Source organism: Triturus cristatus, chromosome 5_2 (assembly GCF_964204655.1).
Source record: "Triturus cristatus chromosome 5_2, aTriCri1.1, whole genome shotgun sequence".
Lineage (NCBI taxonomy): Eukaryota > Metazoa > Chordata > Amphibia > Caudata > Salamandridae > Triturus > Triturus cristatus.
Genome location: NC_140588.1, coordinates 1,095,004,176 through 1,095,026,841, shown reverse-complemented (window position 1 = coordinate 1,095,026,841; position 22,666 = coordinate 1,095,004,176). Strand labels below are relative to the sequence as shown.

At 51.5% G+C, this 22,666-nt stretch overlaps 1 protein-coding gene across 2 annotated transcripts in view; it reads right to left on the bottom strand.

Annotated features, from left to right (window-relative positions):
• Positions 1-2,295: 2,295 nt before the first annotated feature.
• LOC146829747 (H-2 class I histocompatibility antigen, Q10 alpha chain-like) overlaps positions 2,296-22,666 on the bottom strand; it is a 260,886-nt gene continuing 240,515 nt past the window's right edge. For both annotated transcript variants that reach the window (XM_085608470.1, XM_085608471.1), the window contains 2 exons: positions 19,650-19,695; positions 2,296-2,999 (listed from right to left, as the gene is read on the bottom strand). In XM_085608470.1, the coding sequence (XP_085464596.1) occupies positions 19,673-19,695 (23 nt within the window). In that variant the 3' untranslated portion in view covers positions 2,296-2,999; positions 19,650-19,672. The remainder of the gene's footprint in view (positions 3,000-19,649; positions 19,696-22,666) is intronic.

The window sequence follows — 22,666 nt, the reverse complement described above, 5'->3', positions numbered from 1 at the left end:
AGGATCCGGTGGGAATAGTTCTTGTGACACTGGTTATTCGGTCTGCGCCGACGTTTTCGGGGCCCACGGCTTTTTAGGCTGGTCTGTGCCGTGCTTTTTTGGAACTTCCGATTTTTTGTTCGGTGCCGAGGGCTTTATGATGTTTGGTGGGCACCGAGAGGCCGGGTTTCGACACCGAGGGCTTTGGTGCAGAGCTCGGTGTGGAGGTAGAGGCCGATCTCTTCTTCGGTGCCGAAGGGTGTTTTTCGGCACCTCTGGCAGGCTGGCTTGAGCCCGAGCCGCCGGAAGGCTTACTAGGCTTCTTCACCGGGCCCGAAGGTGGGGGGGCAGAAGCAGTGTCTTTGGTTTTGCCTAGGCCCGGAGGCGAAGGCGTGACCGAAGCCTTTTTGGGTGTGGGAGGGGGTATATTACTCACGACCCTCTGCGATGTCCTCCACATCTGAGTCGTCGACTTCAGAAGCACTGACGAGGTCATCTTCTTTTTCGGTGTGCTGCTGTCCCGGAGCTTCGACGTCGCCCCCGAAGATGTCGACTGGAGCGGAGGTCGAGGAGTGCGCCATGTTGCGTCTGGCCCTTCGATCTCGAATAGTCTTTTTGGATCTAAAAGACTTGCAGGCGGGACAGTCTCGAGCCTCGTGTTCTGGGGAGAGGCAGAGGTTGCATACCTCATGAAGATCGGTGTGGGGGAATTTGGACCCACATCGAGGGCACTTCTTGAAGGGAGTTCTTTCCATCAGCCGAGACCAGAGTTGGGATAGGCCCGAAGGCCACCGTCGACGACTGGAATCGAAGAAATGTGGAAGAGAAGATTTGTATCTGAAGAATACTGATAAGCGAGGATTTGCGTTGATCGTTGAACTGGAAAAGTTCGGAACCGAAGCGCAAAGTATTACATCCGAGCCCGATGGCGGAAAAAAACAATCTGAGGATGGAGCCGAAGCCCATGCGCAATACGAACCAAAGGAGGAGTCACCGACCTCTTGACTTCCAAAGACTTTCCAAGAGGAAAAACAAACTGCAAACATCCGGGCCCAACACCAGATGGCGATCTATGCAAAAGTGTGTTATCTGCAGCTCATATGCCTCGAACAAATGTATTCTTCAAGTACTATTGAAATATGCAAATGAATGTATGGCTCCATCACTATACTTTGCACACAGATGTACCACTCTGACTCTATCTACTCTGCAAACGGATGCAAGGCTCTCACACTTTCCACTCTGCACGCGTATACGAGAATCTCACACTTTCCACTGTGCACACGTATGCAAGGCTCTCACTTTCCACGCTGCACGCGCACGCAAGGCTCTGACACTTTCCACTCTGCACGCGGACGCAAGGCTCTGACACTATCCACTCTGCACGCGGATGCAAGGCTCTGACACTATCCACTCTGCACGCGGACGCAAGGCTCTGACACTATCAACTCTGCACGCGGACGCAAGGCTCTGACACTATCCACTCTGCACGCGGATGCAAGGCTCTGACACTATCCACTGCACGCGGACGCAAGGCTCTGACACTATCAACTCTGCACACGGACGCAAGGCTCTGACACTATCCACTCTGCACGCGGATGCAAGGCTCTGACACTATCCACTCTGCACGCGGATGCAAAGCTCTGTCACTATCCACTCTCCACACAGATGTATGGGTCTGAGACTGTCTACTGTGCATAACCATGTATGGCCCTGGCACCATCAAATCATTGAAATGAATGCATGGCTTCAACACTATCCACCCTGCACACAGGTGTACAGCTCTGACATTATGTACCATGCAGACGGTTACACATACACATGAGTGACCATCATCCATGTTTAGGCTGGATCTGTACACTCAGTGCAAAAACATACAGAGCACCTGGCACAAATGTTCTAAGTGTTGTGATGTTTTTGCACCCATTTGTACCTGATGTGGTTAAATATCCCCATAAGAGCGAGCATGTGGGGAAAACTGCACCCTGTACCAAGAGACCCTTCTAATTCTGGTGCACCATGGATGCTGTAGGCCGGATTCACAACGGTAAATGTACACTTTTTTTTGCTATTCATCTGGTTATGTGCAGAGTTCTCAGCCACGGCTGTGGAATCTCCGCACTCGTAAACTTACTATTAACTTTGAGTTCATGAATAGCACAAAAACTAAGTAAACTTACACAAACGTGTTTTTTACCTTTCTCAATTGAGGCCCTGACAATCATTCCCTCGTCAGATAAGCCAACACAGAGGCACAATCAATTCTCTGGTGATTTTTTTTTTTAGGCTTTGACAAATTTTACAACTTCCACAAAGTCGTTCTGGAGCCCAAAGACAGTGTCCGGTGACCCCCAAATCAGCATCTATAGCTTGTTTATTGATGAAATCTGTATATCCACTAAAGACTGGGAGAGGAGCTTTGTAACAAGAGAGCCCTCAGTCACAGCTCACCTCTCTGTAAACACCTCCAGTCTCAATACTCAAAGACATCCGCAAGGTACAGGAACTTGATGCACACACAAGTGAAGGGCATTTTGTGAAATATATGGAAAGCTGATGCTTCTTGAAAGGGATTTATGAACTTGGTTATACAAATGAAACGTCAAAATGATAACATATTTTTGTTTGAAAAGTCACAAAAGTTAAATGTGTCTGAAAATGTAAAAATTTTAACTAAAAGTAAGAATGATATGTTATTTCATGATATAGTACTCCCAGAAATTTAAATCAAAATATATGACAAATAACATTTTCCTCTGTTCAAACAATCTCAGAGTGCTCAATTACTATTTCCCCCACCACCATTTTATGATAAAGGGCACAATTATAACAATAAAGTTGAAGTTCCCATGGAAGCCAGAAGAGGGCGACAGAGGCAAGCGCTCCGGCTCAAGAAGGAACAGCGCTGCTGCGGCCAGCCTCCTTCAGGAGCGAAGGATAACAGAGGCCCTGTCTCTGTCAAAGGATGCTCACTCCTTGCTGAAGATGCTGATGGGAGCCTCCAGCCCCAGGTCTTGGATCTGTAACAGAAAGAATGAAGATCAGATGTTTCTATAGTAAGAGCCCAGCGGACAGATTATAAGTAGCCGTGCAGAACAAACATGAATATACTGAATATCACTGAAAATCTTTGCTTTCCACTCCTGCTCTGTACTCTGATTGTGGGGCGGTCCTTTGAAAGATGCTCTGGTGTTGGGGGTAGATGGGGAGGGGAGGAAATGATCAGCAAGTTGTAGCCCTTTTAGATAATTTGCAAGACCCACTGGTCTTCGAGATGGACCCATCACCATCAGGGGTGATGGATCTCCAGCCAGGGAGAAGATGCCGTATCCTGGCTCCTAGCAGCGGGGCCTCTACCTTTGAGAGCAACCTAAAGCAGCCTGGCAGCTGCTGCAGCTCCTGCTGGGGGACCGGCCTTAGACGCCACCACCTCCTCCGCCCTGAAAGGACGGGCTCTATCCTCCAGGACAGGTGGTGAGGGCTGGCACTAGCGTAGCCTCTGTTGGTGAAACTGTTTGGTTGGATACAAAAGCCCCAAAGATCGTGTTGTGGCACGACTAGGATTAGTTACTTACCTGTAATCCTAGTACTCATCCAGGGGTATACTCATCAAAGTCATAATCTATGAATAATCCCCGCCCACGTGCGGGATCCCGGAGCATATAGAAAATACATATATATACATATATATGCATATGTGAAAACATATACATGCAGCCTAAAAATTTTTAAAACATGGCAATTCTGTAAATTACATAGGTTTGCATTGTAGTGCCCCCTAACCCATAAGGAAAAAATAAAGCACCAAGCCAATTGTCACACAACAATGCTTTATTGCCATAAAGCAAACCTGTAATTGCAGGCATTTGCCTGTAGGCTGCAGTAGAGTATCAAGAAACAAAGAAAACGGACACCTTGCCTTTAAGGCATTAGAGTAGGGGGACCGTGCCTTTAAGACGTGGAGGAGACCGCTTGCTCCCATGATGCACCACAGGTGGCAGTTGGGCCAGTTCTTTTTGACGGTGCACTCGCACCTGAGTAGATCTGCAACAATAACTGAAGGAGAAAAATGCTCGTCCGGGGAGGTGGGTGGGTCGCTTATGACTTTGATGAGTATACCCCTGGATGAGAACTAGGATTACAGGTAAGTAACTAATCCTTCTCATGCAGGGGATACTCATCAATAGTCATAATCTATGAATAGAGTAGCAAGCCCATACCCAAAGTCTCGCGGACGAGCAATAAAGCATCTAGAACATGCATTAACATCACCTTAGCATAGCAGTTATGCAAACAAATTCCTCAAAGAGGCCTGCCCCACCTGGGCGTCGGCCTGTGCGTCTGAATCTAGGCAATAATGGCGTGTAAAAGTATGTACTGAGCGCCATGTAGCCGCTTTGCAAATCTCAGACATGAGAACGTTGCGAAGGAGAGCTACAGTAGAAGCTTTCCCTCGAGTAGAGTGTGCTTTTGGTCTACCCTGCAGAACCTTGTGAGACAGTTGATAAGACAAGGCTATACATGAGACAATACATCTAGAAATGGACCTCTTGGAGGCAGCCAGCCCGGTATTCGTTGGCCCGTAATTGACAAAGAGTCTGTCAGACTTTCTAAGCGAAAGGGTCTTAGCAAAATAAAATTTCAATACCCTCCGGAGGTCAAGAGAATGTAAAGCTCTCTCCGGGGGAGTGGTTGGCTGAGGAAAAAAGGTGGGCAACGTGATCACCTGATTAATGTGGAAGTCCGAGACCACCTTGTGCAGGAAGCTCGGATGAGTACGTAGCACCACTCTATTAGCATGGAAAACAGTGTAAGGTTCCTTGCAGCAGAGGGCCTGAATTTCACTCACCCTGCGGGCAGAAGTGATGGCTACTAAGAAGGCAGCCTTCCAGGTCAGATGCTGCAAGGATGCCTTATGAATCGGTTCAAAAGGGGCTCCCATCAACTTAGAGAGAACAATGTTGAGGTCCCAGGAAGGGGAAGGAGACCTCACTGGTGGAAATACTTTCTTAAGCCCTTCTAAGAAATCTTTGACTACCGGCATCTGGAAGAATGAGACCTGGGTAGGAGATTTCCTATAAGCTGTGATAGCAGCTAAGTGGACTCTGATGGAAGCGTACTTTAACCCAGACTTTGCCAAGTACAATAAGTAGGGGAGAATAACCTGTTCTTGACCCCGGATCGAATCAAGGGCGTTATCTCTGCACCAAAAGCAGAACCTCTTCCACTTGAAGGCATAAGACTTCCTAGTGGAGGGTCTTTTAGCCTCCCGGAGGATGCTCATACAGTCCGCTGGAAGATCTAAATGTCCGTACTGGATGAATTCAGGAGCCATGCCGTCAAGCGAAGAGAGGGGAGGTTGGGATGGAACACTCTCCCCTGGTCCTTGGTCAGCAAGTTCGGTAGGCAAGGCAACCTCCGGTGTGGCACCTCTGACAGCTGGAGTAGATCCGGATACCACCACTGACGGGGCCACTCCGGAGCTATCAGGATCATCCGAGTTCTGGTCCTGTAGAATTTCTGTATTACAGCTGGGATGAGAGGGAGAGGAGGAAAAGCATATAGCAATGTCCGCGACCAGCTAATCAAAAGTGCGTTCCCCTGAGATCCCTGTTGGGGGAACCTGGAGGCGAAGACGGGGCATTTTCTGTTTAGCCGCGTCTGCGAAAAGATCTATGTCCGGTACTCCCCACAACCGGAAGATCTCTTGAGCGACGTCTTCGTTGAGCACCCAGTCGTGCGCTTCGACAAAGTCTCTGCTGAGGCCGTCTGCCTGCACGTTCAGTGTCCCTGGCAGGTGAACAGCGATGATGGACAGGTCTCTCGCCAGAAGCCATCGCCAAATGGACTGAGCTTCCAGAGATAGGACTCGTGATCTGGTGCCTCCTTGCTTGTCCAGATGGACTGAGCTTCCAGGGATAGGACTCGTGATCTGGTGCCTCCTTGCTTGTCCAGATGGACTGAGCTTCCAGGGATAGGACTCGTGATCTGGTGCCTCCTTGCTTGTTCAGATAGAACATAGTTGTTGTTTTGTCTGTCTGAATCTGCACGTGGTTGGTTTGGAGGGACGGATACAGGGATTTGAGAGCTGGATGGACTGCTCGTAGCTCCAAGAAGTTTATGTGATGACTCTGTTCTGTATTGGACCAGAGACCTTGTACTTGAAGCTGGCCCATATGAGCCCCCCAGCCCTGCATGGAGGCATCTGTGACCACTGTCTGTGTCGGAGGCGCCTGATGGAAAGGGACGCCGTGAAGTAGATGGGAGCGTTTCATCCACCATCTGATGGAGTCTTTGGCAGCTTGGTGAAGACAAATGCGATCCTCCCAGCGGCCGGACCTCTGCGACCACTGATCCTCTAGTTCTTGTTGCAGAGTTCGCATGTGAAGACGTGCATTGGGCACAATGTGAATGCACGAAGCCATCGACCCCAGAAGTGACAACACTTGCCTGGCTGTGGGAAATGCCACGTTGAGAAGCGTGTGACATTTCTGAAGCATGGATGATAACCTCTCCTCCGAAGGACACACGCTTGCCTTTGCGGAGTCCAGAGAGGCACCCAGGTAGTGAATCCGCTGAGTGGGATTGAGGACCGACTTTTTGTAATTGACCTGTAATCCCATTGAGTGTAGGAGATTGAGGCAAAACGAGAGATGGCTCTGGAGTCGAGCAGGAGTGGAACTCTTCAGGAGCCAGTCGTCTAGATAAGGGTAGACTAATATCTTCCGTTTGCGGAGGAAGGCAGCTACCACCGCCATACACTTTGAGAATGTCCGTGGAGCAAATTTGAGGCCAAATGGCAGAAATCTGTACTGATAGTGCCGACGAGAGATCTGAAACCTGAGAAATTTTCGGTGTTTCACTGAGACAGGAATATGGAAGTAGGCAACCTGTAGGTCGATGGCACACATCCATTCCCCCTGGTGAAGATGCGGGAAGATCTAATGCAGAGCCAGTATTCTGAACTTTTCTTTCCTGACAAATCCGTTGAGCAGACGGAGATCGCGAATGGGTCTGTACTCGTTGACCACTCCTCGTTTTTGAACAAGAAAATACCGGGAGTACACTCCTTGATTTCTCTGCCGGAGTGGAACCTCCTCTATGGCGTTCTTGGAGAGGAGAGTGGCTACTTCGTCCAGTAAAAGTCGTTTTTGGATTTGAGGGAGGTATTGCCTCCGTGGGGATACCTGCGGAGGGGGAGACTTGAACCTCAGCAAGTAGCCATGCTGTACAATATTCAGCACCCATCTGTCTTTTGTAATAGCTTCCACTCTGCCAGGTGAACACTGATACTTCCTCCTACCGGAGTGGCGAACGAGCGCGGAGGAAGTAAGATCTCACTGCTTTGAGGGCTGTTTGGTGGAGGACTGTTGCTGCTTTGCATTTCCTCTCCCTCTGCCACGACCCCTTTGTTGAAACTGGGACCTCTGTTGATTTTGAGAGGACCATTGGGGTGTTTGAACGCGCTGATGAAAGGCACGCTTGTTGCCCTGCCGAAAGCGCTTTCGATATTCCTTGCGCTTTTTCAGCCCCACAGCTTTAACGGTGTCCAACTCTGCCTTCATTTTGGTCATTTGGTCATCAGCGTGAGCCCCAAACAAAGATGACCCGTTAAAAGGCAGATTAAGAATCTTCTTCTGCGCATCAGGCTTGAGGCCCGTTAGCCTTAGCCAAGCTGAGCGCCGAGAGCATACGCCATGCGAATAGCCATGTGCGGCGAGATCCGAAGCATCAGCAGCCGCACTGATGATTTGACTGGCTACAAGCCCACCTTCCTGGATAATTTCAGTAAAATCCTTCCTCTCTTCTCTTGGCAGTTTCTCAGCAAATCTGGAGAGGGAATCCCACAGAGAACGATCATACCGCCCTAGCAGGGCTGAAGCACTAGCCACTTTCATGTGGGAGGCAGAAGTGTTGCACATCTTTCTGCCATACGAATCCATTTGCTTGCTGTCTTTCTCCGGGGGGACAGAAGGCGACACGGAGGCAGAATGGGACTTTATGGCAGCTGCCAAGATCACTGAGTCCGCTGGTCGGGTCCGCCCTCAGAAACAAAGGGTCCTCAGCAGGAGCCTTATATTTTTTTGCTATTCTTGAAGGCACAGAGCCCACCATAGCAGGAGTGAGAAATGTGGCCATAGCTGGCTCCAACAATCCTGGCACCAATGGTAGCAAAGGTCTGGGTGCTGACCGGTGATGCAACGTATCAAAAATAACTGAAGTGGGTGCCAGAGGGGTGTGCAGCGTGATATTCAATTTCTGCGCACCTCTACCCAGGACGTCAGAGAAAGTAGCGATGTCATCAACTGGGGACACTCGTGACGGAGGTGTAGAAGACAAGGTCGGAGAGTAGTCCCGGACCGAGGACCTTGTGGAGGAAGACCAGGTGGGCGATCTGGTGCGTCGCCTCTTGTGGGGGCGGTCGCTGTGATGAGCCCTGGATCGTGATTTGTGCTTTGAAGGAGATCTTGGCCTTCTGTGCGAAGAGGGATGGTCCCTGGATCGAGACCGGCGTGGAGAAGGCGGCCTTGGACTACCATGAGGAGACTTGCTCCTGCGCGGAGAAATCCTGGAGGGAGAGTACGTGCGGGGATATTCCGAGCCCGGACTCCTACATGCACCTGTACCCACATCCTCCATCCAGCGAGGTGAAAGTCTGAACTTCTCTGGTGCCTTAGGTGATCCTTCCGGAGAGATCTGCACGATATGCAGGCCTGGAGATGATGATCAATCTCCTGAAGATCTAGACCTGACTCTTCTCTCCGCGGTCACTGCAGCTGTATCCTTCGACGTCGATGACGTTTGTGTCACCATCGGTGCTGATTGCTGAGAATGGCGGTCAGCCCTCGACGGCGGTCTCGACGCCGATCGCCTACGGCGTTGCGGAGACATAGACGCTGATCTTTGTCGCCGAACAGGTGCTTGAGGTCGACCTGATGACTTCGACGTCGACCTTCCATGCCGTCGACCTGGCGACCTCGACCTCTCACGACGTCGACTTGGCGACTTTGACGTCGACCTTCCACGACGTCGACTTGGTGACTTTGTCGTCGACCTTCCATGCCGCCGAGTGGGGGTTTGTCTTGACGTCGAACGACCCACTCACGGCAAGATGTACGTCGCCGCATCTCTCGACGCCGACCCCCTCGAGGGTGGCGGAGAGTGTCTCGACGTCGACGGAAGCCTCGACGGAGACAGTCCAGATCTCACCGGACTAACAGCCTTCGAGCCCGAAGGACTGCGCCTCGACTTACTTCTTTGCGGCGGAGAATCTCGACGTTGAGATGAATCTCTAGACGCAGAAGTCGTCCTCTGCTTTTTCGACAGTACCTTCGACGTCGACGGCGAATCTCCTGGAACCTTGGTCTTCCTGGAGACAGGAGAGGTGGCGTGTCGCGGTTTTTGAGATTGTGGAGCTGAAGAAGGTGGTTTTGAGGATGAATGGTTGCCTTCACGACGGCTTCTCTCCTTCTCTAGCTGGGCATGTAGCTTAATGCACTCTCTATCTCGCAGAGTGCGCTTGGAAGACTTCTGGCAGTGGGGGAACCAGTCAGGATTGTGTGAAGTTGGCAAACACACAATACACACAGAGTGTGGATCCGCCAGTGCCATCTTATTTCCACAGGAAGGGCATTTCCTGAATAAAGCAGGCATTCTGACTGGAAAAAATATGAAATTCTTCAGGAAACCAGCAGAACACACCTTCAGGAGCCAGAAATTGTCGAATATTCAGAAAAAATATGAATTACCAAACTTTCAGTCAAAAAACTGAAGAGCTCAAGCGCCAGGATCCTCACAGAAGGAGCCGGAAAAAAGAACTGGCCTAACTGCCACCTGTGGTGCATCATGGGAGCAAGGGGTCTCCTGCAGGTCTTAAAGGCACGGCCCCCCTACTCTAATGCCTTAAAGGCAAGGTGTCAGTTTTCTTTGTTTCTTGATACTCTACTGCAGCCTACAGGCAAATGCCTGCAATTACAGGTTTGCTTTATGGCAATAAAGCATTGTTGTGTGACAATTGGCTTGGTGCTTCCTTTTTTCCTTATGGGTTAGGGGGGACTAGAATGCAAACCTATGTAATTTACAGCATTGCCATGTTTGAAACATTTTTAGGCTGCATGTATATGTTTTCACATATGCATATATATATGTATATATATGTATTTTCTATATGCTCCGGGATCCCGCACGTGGGCGGGGATTATTCATAGATTATGACTATTGATGAGTATCCCCTGGATGAGAATCTGAATTATACTTGTGTCGAAACAGCTTTCTCTCAAACACCTGAGATGCATCAAAAGGCATATCCATAAGGGACGCTTGTACATCTCCTGAAAACCTGGTTGATTTCGCTGGGGTGTGCCTTCTAAGCAAGACACTGGTGCCAACAACTTTACCTATGCAGCCTGCAGTGTCCAGGCTGGCATGCAGATCATACTAGGCTGCAACCTGGCCATCTTGCATCACGTTGGCCAACTAAGTCCTGAGGTCTTCTGGACAAATGGTAAGATCTTGCTGGCCATGTCCTACAAAGCATGGGAGTACCTACTCAAGAGGCTTACTGTTTCGAGAGCTCTAAAGGCAAAGGTGATCTAGGAGAACATGTTCTCTCCAAAAGCATCAATCAGGTTTGACTCTATTCGGAGGATTTGGGTTCACCTTAATGGTTGGTGCCTGAACTACCCAGGGGTTCTGATGTAGTATGTTTGTTCAGGAAATCTGGATCATTGGAGGTCAGCCAATGTCGCCTAGCCACAGGCCCGCTAACTGGATCTTAGTCCATTTCACCAACAGAGCATCTGTAAGCGCTCAATGGAATGGCAGCAGAGGTTCAAGCGAAGCCAGCACAGGTTGGAGAATTTCAGTTATTAAATGTGTTTTTGATTCAATTCTAGTACTTCCGCCCGTACTGCAAGTCTAATACCTCCACCCTTCTTTCCACTGGTGCAGGTCTAGTACTTCTGGCCTTTGTTCTACTACTGCAAGAGGCGCTTGTGGCCAAGGAAAGAGTCCAGATCTGTTTCAGGGGATGGATCAGCCCCACTGGCATTTTGCAAGTCTAATTATAAGCCATCATTAGTGCAATGATGGGTAAGTAACTCATACCCCTCCTCATCATATTCAGTGTCATGAGGAGCTTGAGGTATTTCCTACACTGCATCAGAATCGATTCCGAAGAAAGCTTCTAGCCTTGGGTAGTACTGGCATTCTGGCAGAGGTCTGGGATTGGTGTCGGCTGGAGAATGATCGGCTGAACCTCTGTTATCTTGTAGAGTGGAGAGGGCTCACGTTGGTTCGAGGTCAGAGACAGGCATCGAGGCTGGACATTGGGCCAGAGTCAGCATCGGCCATTGGGCCAGAGCCAGCATCGGACACTGGGCCAGAGCCAGCATCGGACACTGGGCCAGAGTCAGCATCGGACACTGGGCCAGAGCCAGCATCGGACACTGGGCCAGAGCCAGCATCGGACACTGGGCCAGAGTCAGCATCGGACACTGGGCCAGAGCCAGCATCGGACACTGGGCCAGAATCAGCATCGGACACTGGGCCAGAGCCAGCATCGGACACTGGGCCAGAGCCAGCATCGGACACTGGGCCAGAGCCAGCATCGGACACTGGGCCAGAGACAGCATCGGACACTGGGCCAGAGCCAGCATCGGACACTGGGCCAGAGCCAGCATCGGACATTGGGCCAGAGTCAGCATCGGACACTGGGCCAGAGCCAGCATCAGACACTGGGCCAGAGCCAGCATCGGACACTGGGCCAGAGCCAGCATCGGACACTGGGCCAGAGTCAGCATCGGACACTGGGCCAGAGTCAGCATCGTACACTGGGCCAGAGCCAGCATCGGACACTGGGCCAGAGCCAGCATCGGACACTGGGCCAGAGTCAGCATCGGACATTGGGCCAGAGTCAGCATCGGACACTGGGCCAGAGTCAGCATCGGACACTGGGCCAGAGTCAGCATCCGACACTGGGCCAGAGCCAGCATCGGACACTGGGCCAGAGCCAGCATCGGACACTGGGCCAGAGTCAGCATCGGACACTGGGCCAGAGTCAGCATCGGACACTGGGCCAGAGTGAGCATCGGACATTGGGCCAGAGTCAGCATCGGACACTGGGCCAGAGTCAGCATCGGACACTGGGCCAGAGTCAGCATCGGACACTGGGCCAGAGCCAGCATCAGACACTGGGCCAGAGTCAGCATCGGACACTGGGCCAGAGTCAGCATCGGACACTGGGCCAGAGTGAGCATCGGACATTGGGCCAGAGTCAGCATCGGACACTGGGCCAGAGTCAGCATTGGACACTGGGCCACAGTCAGCATCGGACACTGGGCCAGAGCCAGCATCGCACACTGGGCCAGAGCCAGCATCGGACATTGGGCCAGAGTCAGCATCGGTCATTGGGCCAGAGTCAGCATCGGTCATTGGGCCAGAGTCAGCATCGGACCAGAGCCAGCATCGGACATTGGGCCAGAGTCAGCATCGGACATTGGGCCAGAGCCAGCATCGGACATTGGGCCAGAGTCAGCATCGGTCATTGGGCCAGAGTCAGCATCGGACCAGAGCCAGCATCGGACATTGGGCCAGAGTCAGCATCGGACATTGGGCCAGAGTCAGCATCGGACCAGAGCCAGCATCGGACACTGGGCCAGAGTCAGCATCGGACACTGGGCCAGAGCCAGCATCGCACACTGGGCCAGAGCCAGCATCGGTCATTGGGCCAGCATCGGACATTGGGCCAGAGTCAGCATCGGACATTGGGCCAGAGTCAGCATCGGGCCAGAGTCAGCATCGGACATTGGGCCAGAGTCAGCATCGGACCAGAGCCAGCATCGGACATTGGGCCAGAGTCAGCATCGGACATTGGGCCAGAGTGACCATCGGACACTGGGCCGGAGTGAGCATCGGACATTGGGCCAGAGTCCGCATCGGACACTGGGCCAGAGTCAGCATCGGACACTGGGCCAGAGTCAGCATCGGACACTGGGCCAGAGCCAGCATCGGACACTGGGCCAGAGTCAGCATCGGACACTGGGCCAGAGTGAGCATCGGACATTGGGCCAGAGTCAGCATCGGACACTGGGCCAGAGTCAGCATTGGACACTGGGCCAGAGTCAGCATCGGACACTGGGCCAGAGCCAGCATCGCACACTGGGCCAGAGCCAGCATCGGACATTGGGCCAGAGTCAGCATCGGTCATTGGGCCAGAGTCAGCATCGGACCAGAGCCAGCATCGGACATTGGGCCAGAGTCAGCATTGGACACTGGGCCAGAGCCAGCATCGGACACTGGGCCAGAGCGAGCTGCGGACACTGGGCCAGAGCGAGCTGCGGACACTGGGCCAGAGTCAGCATCGGACACTGGGCCAGAGTCAGCATCGGACACTGGGCCAGAGTCAGCATCGGACACTGGGCCAGAGTCCGCATCGGACACTGGGCCAGAGTCCGCATCGGACACTGGGCCAGAGTCCGCATCGGACACTGGGCCAGAGTCAGCATCGGACACTGGGCCAGAGTCAGCATCCGACACTGGGCCAGAGCCAGCATCGGACACTGGGCCAGAGCCAGCATCGGACACTGGGCCAGAGTCAGCATCGGACACTGGGCCAGAGTCAGCATCGGACACTGGGCCAGAGTGAGCATCGGACACTGGGCCAGAGTGAGCATCGGACATTGGGCCAGAGTCAGCATCGGACACTGGGCCAGAGTCAGCATTGGACACTGGGCCAGAGTCAGCATCGGACACTGGGCCAGAGCCAGCATCGCACACTGGGCCAGAGCCAGCATCGGACATTGGGCCAGAGTCAGCATCGGTCATTGGGCCAGAGTCAGCATCGGACCAGAGCCAGCATCGGACATTGGGCCAGAGTCAGCATCGGACATTGGGCCAGAGTCAGCATCGGACCAGAGCCAGCATCGGACATTGGGCCAGAGTCAGCATCGGACATTGGGCCAGAGTGACCATCGGACACTGGGCCAGAGTGAGCATCGGACATTGGGCCAGAGTCCGCATCGGACACTGGGCCAGAGTCAGCATCGGACACTGGGCCAGAGTCAGCATCGGACACTGGGCCAGAGCCAGCATCGGACACTGGGCCAGAGCCAGCATCGGACACTGGGCCAGAGTGAGCATCGGACATTGGGCCAGAGTCAGCATCGGACACTGGGCCAGAGTCAGCATTGGACACTGGGCCAGAGTCAGCATTGGACACTGGGCCAGAGTCAGCATCGCACACTGGGCCAGAGCCAGCATCGCACACTGGGCCAGAGCCAGCATCGGACATTGGGCCAGAGTCAGCATCGGTCATTGGGCCAGAGTCAGCATCGGACCAGAGCCAGCATCGGACATTGGGCCAGAGTCAGCATCTGACATTGGGCCAGAGTCAGCATCGGACATTGGGCCAGAGTGAGCATCGGACATTGGGCCAGAGTGAGCATCGGACATTGGGCCAGAGTGAGCATCGGACATTGGGCCAGAGTGAGCATCGGCATGGAAGGAACTGAATCTTGGTGTCAGAGTTGAAGTCTGCACTGGTGTCGGAGCGGAATAGGTCTGTAGGGGGTAGATAGGGACGGACCCACTGACAGATGCAAGACTGAGGACCCATGTGGCTCTGCGGGGCCCAAAGACATGCTACAAAGAGCTAAAAGTGCATGAAACATTTGCAGCATGGCTTCTTTGAAAGGCACTGTTTGCTGCAGTGTCATTGACGCCCAGGGACGCATCTGGACCAACTTCAGGACCAGGTCACATTCTGGCAACACCAGAGGGTTGAGATCTTCAGCTTGAATCCCTCACGCCTCCTCAGTGGGCATCGAATGGTGGGTCCGATGAGATTGAGTCCCGCTTTATGTTTCTACATACTGGCACCTCTTCGACTGAAAACCTACCAGAAGACTTCAGTCGGGAGCTGGACATTTCACAGGAACAGCCTCGTGACTGGGACCGCAGGTGACTCCGTGACTTGGAAAGGGAGCGAGATTTGTGCGTTGACCACAATCTCATCTAATGTTCAGATGACAGAGAGCTTCACCTCTCGTTCTCCGATCAGTTTTGTGTGCATAAAGGCACTCTTATTGCCAAACTAGAGTCGTGAACAGAGCTCAAGCACAACCAGCGTACATCAAGTGGCGTCGTGACCGACATCTGCTTCCTGCAGTCTCAGCATGGTTTGAATCTTGTTTTTAGTGGGGACAATTTCCATATCACACGGTCATATTAAGACTTTGAGAGAGTGGAGTAAGGACTTCCAGAGCTGCGTAGAAGCATGCAGAAAGAAAGAAGCTGACGTCAGCGTGCAGGGGTGGCGTTTATAGGCAGCTTCACTCCATCACCTACTGGCGTGCAGGAACATTAATGGAAACATCTCTTGCTCTAGTCTGGAGCCTGGCGGATATATATAGTAAAGGTGAGGAATCTGTGATTAGAAGCACCCAGTAGGACGTCAATAAAGGAGAGTGTTCCCTAAAGGTGGATTGAGTTCTTTGAGGTTTCTGCTAGTTGAGGGATTGTTTTAATACATTTGTATTGAAGTTTTTCCCTAAAACCGATGATTGGGGTTAATTTCCTTAGGTCAGTGGGTAGCACGTTCCAGGCTGATGCTGCTGCCACCGACAAGGATTACTTGTTGGTGGTGGACAGTGGCGTAACATAGGCCCCCGTGGTGCGGGGGTGGGGCAGAATTCCAGGGGGCCCCCTCAGATCAGTAGACTGGCCTGAGAGCTCCTGATTGAGCCCAGAGGAGGGCCCCTCCAAGTACCTTGCAGGGGGGCTCCCTCAAGTTTCGTTACGCCACTGGTGGTGGAAGTTCTGAACTTTGGTGCTTCCAGCAGGAATGTGTTGTTACATCTTAGTCCTCTTAAGCCGCCAGCAAGAGTCAGAAGATCTGCACGGTAAGGTTGGTTATTATTGTAGAATGACTTGTTGACAAGGCAGCATCTCTTGAATTAAACTCTGGTGATTCTTCTTGTTTGCTGAGTGTGTAACCCCAACTGCAGAGTTGATGGCAGCCTTTATCGGGTCTATAGAGGGAAGTGGCAAGACCAGTGTCGCCAAAGTCCAGTCTGGATACGCCTAGTGGGAGCATGGAGGTTCACAGGGGTCTGCCTGGGTGAGGTGGAAGATGTTCTTCTGGGCATGGAGATGAAAGCTGTCTGCTTTGGCCATTCTGTTAATGTGCAGAATGAGTGTAAAGGACAAAGCTAGTCTGTCCCCTCAGGGCTTGGCGATAGTGGAGGATGAGGTGAAAGTCCCATTGGTTTCAAAGAGTTCAGAATCATTGGGCCGAGCTTCTGTTGAGGGATGGAGATAGGAAGAGGAATTCAGTTTGATGCAATGTAAGGCGAGGTTCTCCAGCGTTGCGATGTCTTATAATGTGGATATTTGAAGAAACAATTGTCCATTGTTACGATGTTGGTGCACAGTCACACGAGTCCTTCATGATCAGTCCTGGGGCCTCAGTGGACAGATTAAATGTTGCGGGAGCTAGGATGGAGCTCTGAGGCACACGGCACTCTATCTGATGTATGTCTGAGGTCTGGTGACTGATTTACATCACAAGGCTCTGTTGTTCAGGACATATGTAAACTAGTGCTTGAACATTCTCAGAAACCCATGGGCTGTTCCAGAGTCTTAAGTAGCCTGCCGATGGCAAAAGTAGTTAAGACATCCGCTAACCCCATTAGGCAGGGATTGCCTCTGTCGAGGATGCTGTGCTTGTTGTCAAGTACCTTCAAGGGAATCATTTTGAAGCTGAAAGTGGAGCTGAATCTGAATTATTAGTAGACCAGTGGTGTCATGTGTCTTAGTTAGACCCGGGGAGAAACGCTGCCATTTTTACCATGTGCACGTTTCCTAAGTTGCCTTCTCTTTCGCACAATGACTTTTGACACACATTTGCATGCGTGACATTGTAGGATTAGTTTCTCTGAAACTACATTGCATACAAATTCCACTTAGTAAAAACATTATCGTGACACCTTGAACATCACGTACAAGGCCTTGACACACATTGTGCAACTGTCGGTATTTGTTTTCATCCATAAGGGGACGCAGCCACCAATAGATCATAACAATGTCGGACTGACTAAGGCCTCGACTCGAGAGCAAGGTTGCTTTTTGTTATAAATAAACAAGCATGTCCGGGTTGGGGAAGAGAAGCACTTGCTGTCGTTGCGAGGTCACTCCACGCTGAAACCTCAGCCCCGCTGCTTGCTGATCCCACGGAGAGGGACTTACAATCTTTCTCTTCAGGTAATGGGGGTTGTAGGTAGCTGGGTTTCTGTTGCAGGAACCCCCCCCACTTTTTGCCAGACTACTGATGCACTTTGACTTGATGTGCCCTGGGTCCCTGCCAATCAGGCTCCCAGGCCCTGTGTTCTTTCCCAAAACTGTACCTTGCATCCCCAATTGACACTTCTCTGGCCACATGTCAGTCATTTGTAAAAGGTACCATGGGTACCCAGGGCACTGTGACCAGGGAAGGCCTCTAAGGGCTGCAGCACGTATTGCGCCACCCTTAGAGGCCCTGTACCTTTACACACGCACACACACACACACACACACACACAGCCATTGTAGGCTGCGTGTTTTGGTGCAGAACAAAGTGAAGAGTCCACATGGAACACATCCCTGTGTGCCACGCCTACAACCCACTGCCCTGGCATAGGTCCGCCACCCCTCTAGCTGGGTGCACTATACCAGTGGTGAGAGAACAGGTGCATGAGCCCTGTACCCCTAGAGTGTCTAGACCAATTTTTAGACATTATAAGTGCAGTAATGCCATTAAGAGTATATAGTGCTGGGAGTTGGTCATTACGAACTCCACAATACCATAATGGCTTTACTGAAAACGGAGAAGTTTGGTATCAAACTTCTCAGCACATTAAACCCACACCGATGCCAGTGTGGGATTTAATGTAAAATGCACACAGACGGCAACTTAGAGTTGCCCCCTGGACCTAACCCACAACCCATGTCCAATAGGGGATTCTTGGCATAACACATGCACACAGACCCTAGACATTTAGGTTAGGGAACGCATAGTAGGAGCACACTATATATTTTTCAATCAATCAGGGAATTATGAAGCGCGCTACTCACCTGGGGGGGCTGGGGCCAGGGGGGGAGCAGCTCCGGTCAGTTGAAGAGCCAGGTCTTCAGGGTTTTCCTGAAGATGTGCAGAGAGGGGGCGCGTCTGATGTCGATCGGGAGCTCGTTCCAGGTCTTAGCCGTCTTAGGTCTTGTTTTTATGTGCTTGCATATATAGATTGTTTTAGGAAGATGGTGGAACTGTTCATTCTGTTCACTGTCCCCATATTGCTAATCACACTCATCTGGTTCTGTCTATTCATCATCGCAGCACATATATTTCATACAAAAATCACAATGGTTCAATAAATATTGAAAACGCCCCTCTGTGTATTCCTTGGATATTTCTCCAAGACAGCTCAAGTGACTGAGCAAAAGAGTTCTACATCTTTTACTACGGCTCCTGGGGGGAGTCAAGGTTGTCATGTTCTGTGGTTGCAAAAAGCATTTGCCACCTGCCTAGCTGGTCTGTAGGACAACATATCCTGCGGGGGTGCACAAAATCAGTCGGGCACCGCCCCTACGTTTATGTTGCTCAACAAACGGGCAGTTCCTACTGGAAAGTAGAAACTACTCCAAAGTAGCCTTTCTTAGCTTTCTGACAATGATGGTGTTTGTTGGTCTGCCATAGTTTTTTCAATGGCTTTTCCTTGTCATGAGATGTTGGACACAGGACAGTTGTTGGATGGGCCTAGGTTGGCTTTCTTAAGATTGGGATATTTCTTGGTTGTGGGAGACATTGAAGTCTTGGAAGGGGACAACTTTCTGTTTGATATCTTTTTCTGGGTGGGACCTGTGAAGCAGTTTGTGCTCAGAGCTAGTTGGTGGAGATAGGTTTGAAAATGACCCAGGTGTGGGAGTATTTTGTGAAGTGTGCTGCCCAGATCAAACTTCTCTTACTATGTACATCTTCTCAGTGAGTAATGGACAGCATGTTTCTGCAGAGGGCGGCTGGTGATCTTTTTTGAGGTGTGGATAGGTTTTTGATTTGCCTGAAAACACACAAGTGGCCCTGGGGAAAGCCCATGGTTGGCTCTTGGATAAATGTGGACTTTGCTGTTAGGATGATGTCCAATAATCTTGTCTGAGCCTAGGTCCTATTTTTTCTGGCTTTGGCAATTGTGACAGTGAACCAGGGTTAGCTACTCTCTGAGCTGTATTGGGGTGTCGAGTCCACAAGATTTGCAATCTTGATATCATAATACGGAGCTGCTGTCCAAACTGTTTCTTTCTGGTTTAGCTGCCTCAGTATGGATGCGATGTGATCTTGGATTACGGATGGGGTGACCTTTTCAATGATGGGATACGTCTGCTTGTGGGGTAAGATTTTAGAGTGTGCAGGTGGGGTTCACTTTGGGCCCGCACCTGTCCAGCAGAGACTCAAAATCAGCTGGCAAAACTCTCTCCAAAAGCCTAGAGTCCCTCAAATGGATACAGCTGGAAAACTTTATCATAAGTGCAAATTCCACAAGTAGGTTTTTTAGTCATAATTGTACCCACTAAAGCTGATAAAATGAGAAGGTTATTGTTATAATTGAGTAACTTATGTCCCTCAGAGTGCGGCCGGGGCCTACCTTCAAGCAGAGCACTGGCTGGACTAACAGTCGGTAGGAGCTGCGTCTGCAAAGAGAAGAGAATGTCTCTTTTTTAATCTTTATTTGTGGTTTTTTCAGTTTAACAAGTCAGCAACAGTAGGACAACAATGGTACGTTCCCCCACCAGCACAGCGAGTACTACCAGTACCCAGCAACATTATAGCATACAATAATACACAAATGTCATTTGTAAGCAGTACGACACCTTCTGGCCCATCCCTCCCCTCGCTCGCCCCCTTGCCAGTCACCCAGTCTCAACCACACACAACCGCTCCCTGTCTCTCTCCCACCATATGAGATACACGTCTCTTTGAGAAACACAGGAGACAAGATAGAATATGGACCTTTGTAACTAAATAGTGCCTGGAAGCGCCCTCTAAGCAGGGGCCTGTCAGACATTGAAATAGCAAGGTGCCATAAATGCAGAATGAGGCGCAGAGGGCGCAGTGTGAAGATATTTCAAGCCTTCTTCTCACTGCCCTCAGATCACTTAGGAAGTTTAACTTAAACAAGTCAGAACTCACTCACATGATTTACCTTCAATGATTTCATTTTCTCCTGTAAAGATCATACCCTTCCTCCTGTTATCAAGGCATAGTGTTCAAGAATGCATAAGTCATGAGTGACAAAGTAGGGAGGAGAAACTAAACATCCCCGAATAGGGATGCAGTGAATCTAGAATGGCACTGGGGCCTCATTTACCTTCTGGAAGTTTGACATCTGGCCCTTGTAACTCACGTGTGCCACAATACTTTACTCTTTTAAATCTTTTAGACTCCTCAGTGACATTGAACAGGAAGTTACAGAACATTTCTTACATGGAAGACTCCGGGCTGAAGAGGTCATATACAACGCATACATGGGTGGGGCAAAATGTGCCCTGCCAGCGTCACAGCCGACGTTTTCTACTTAGAAATACATAAACAAAACAGGTCACTTCCTTCACATGACCCACTGTTCAGAATGCCGAGCTGCCCTGGAAGTCCCAATGAGGGCTCATTTGAAGCTTCAAGCCCAGTCGGGGCTCCAAGAGGCCGGATAATTTCTCTTGAATATCCCCCTCTGTCACTCTGTGTGCACGGATTAGAAGAATGGGTGTTGATCTAGAATACCAAGGCTGAGGACCCAGGACTGGACCCGCATACACAGGAAAGCCACCCCTGCTTACTCAGAAGAAGCTCTGACGGAGTCAGATCTCCGGCTGAGCTCGGGCTGGCCCTAAAGCAGAGGGCCCTGGGGCCTTACTCCCTTCTCCAGCCCACTGAGTCGCAGAGTGCTCGGCACAGATGGGGTCTCCTAGGCACTGGGAGCTCTTACGCCACTTGCCCAGGTTCAGAATCTGTGACCCGGCTCCAGGTCAGAGCTCCAGCTGGCCCTGGGTTGGAAGGCTCAGGCCTCAGTCTCCCTTTTCTGACCCACTGTATCACAGAGTGCTCGGCACAGGGTCCCACAGGCACCCGGGGATCTCCCCTGCTTGTCTGGGTTCAGAAGCTCTCTCTGGGCCCTCGTCAGAGCTCCGGCTGGCCCTAAAGCAGAGGAGCCTGGGGCCTTACTCCCTTCTCCAGCCCACCGTGTCGCAGAGTGCTCAGGGCAGGGTCCCACTGGCCCGAGAGGTCAGCCCTGATTCTCCATGTTCAGAAGCTCTGACCTGGCCCCTGGCTCCAGCTGACCCTTGTGGGGAGAAGCACCTGGCCCTGGGCTCCCTTCTCTAGCCCCCCTGTTGCAAAGTGCCTCAGAAGGGGTCCCACTGCCTGGACAGGTCTCCTTGAGGCTAGCCATTTGCCTGATATCCAGCGCAGGCTCCAAGAACCCATGCCTTAGAGTCCCTGTCCTCTGCCGCAGGACACCTGAAACGTTCCCTAAGTGCAGCAACAACAGCGCAGCTTTGTTCTCCTTGATCACCTCATCTTGGAAAGTGCTAAGGTAGCACTTGCTGCAAAGATGCACATATGTGCTGGATGCCCGTGTCCATGGACGTGGCTCCTCTTTAGTGGAAAGTACAGCTGATTATAAGTACATGTCTAGATGCCCACCAGGAGCCGGATAGCTTCCTTCTCAGCCTCCTCCTCCAACAGAGCTTCACATTCACACATATACGATTTGCCAGGAGGTCAGTGGTGCGCTGGTGCGGGCCTGACATTGGAGAGACTGAACAAACAAATGACTTGGACTTGCATTGGCAGAGGAGGCAGCATGGGGGAATCATAGCGTTGCGCCTCACTCGCCTGGCGCTTGGCGGGGGAACCGTGTCCGAGGGGAAGGTGGTACTTGGCTGGAAAGGAGCAGATCTGGGGGCAGGTTCATGCACGAGCAAGGTGGATTGGACGCCATACGGCCCTATAACACCTAGAAGGTTGCCTTGAGGTGAGGACGTCTGCTGTAACAGGGATTATTGCCTGCTGGTGGTACGGCCGAGACATCCAACCGGGTAGACCACACGGGGGGAGATCCCAAGGGGGTTGTTTTCCAGACAGCATCTGTGCACGGGGTCCCTGGATGCCGGACCTGGAGGGCCTTGTAAAGATGAGCCGCAATGTCACCGATACAATGGGTAAAGATAAAGCAGCGAGATCAACGGGAGCAAACACAATAACACAGTACACCACACCACCCACCCGCCACAGCTCGTAATGAGGCAAATGGGTGGTAATGATGTGGGGGAAGAGGAGGAACATGGACAGCCCTCTCGTGCAGAGGTTTTGGCTGCCATTCAGGGGGACCGCAATGAGACTGTATCAATATATGTCAATGTGCTGAGGGCAGATCTGCAGAAAGTAGCAGAAAAGGTGCCCGCGGCTGAGGGAGATAGCAGGGACCTGCAGAGTGAGGAAGCGACGCTTGAACATCAGGTGGCCCAGATGACAACAGCCACGAGGGCCCTGGAGCAATGGGCTGAGGATGCAGAAGGGCGTGTCCGACGCAGTAACATCCGAGTGTTGGGACTCCTAGAGCGAGCGGAGCAAGGGTCGGCAGAGCAATTCCTGGGGCAGTGGATT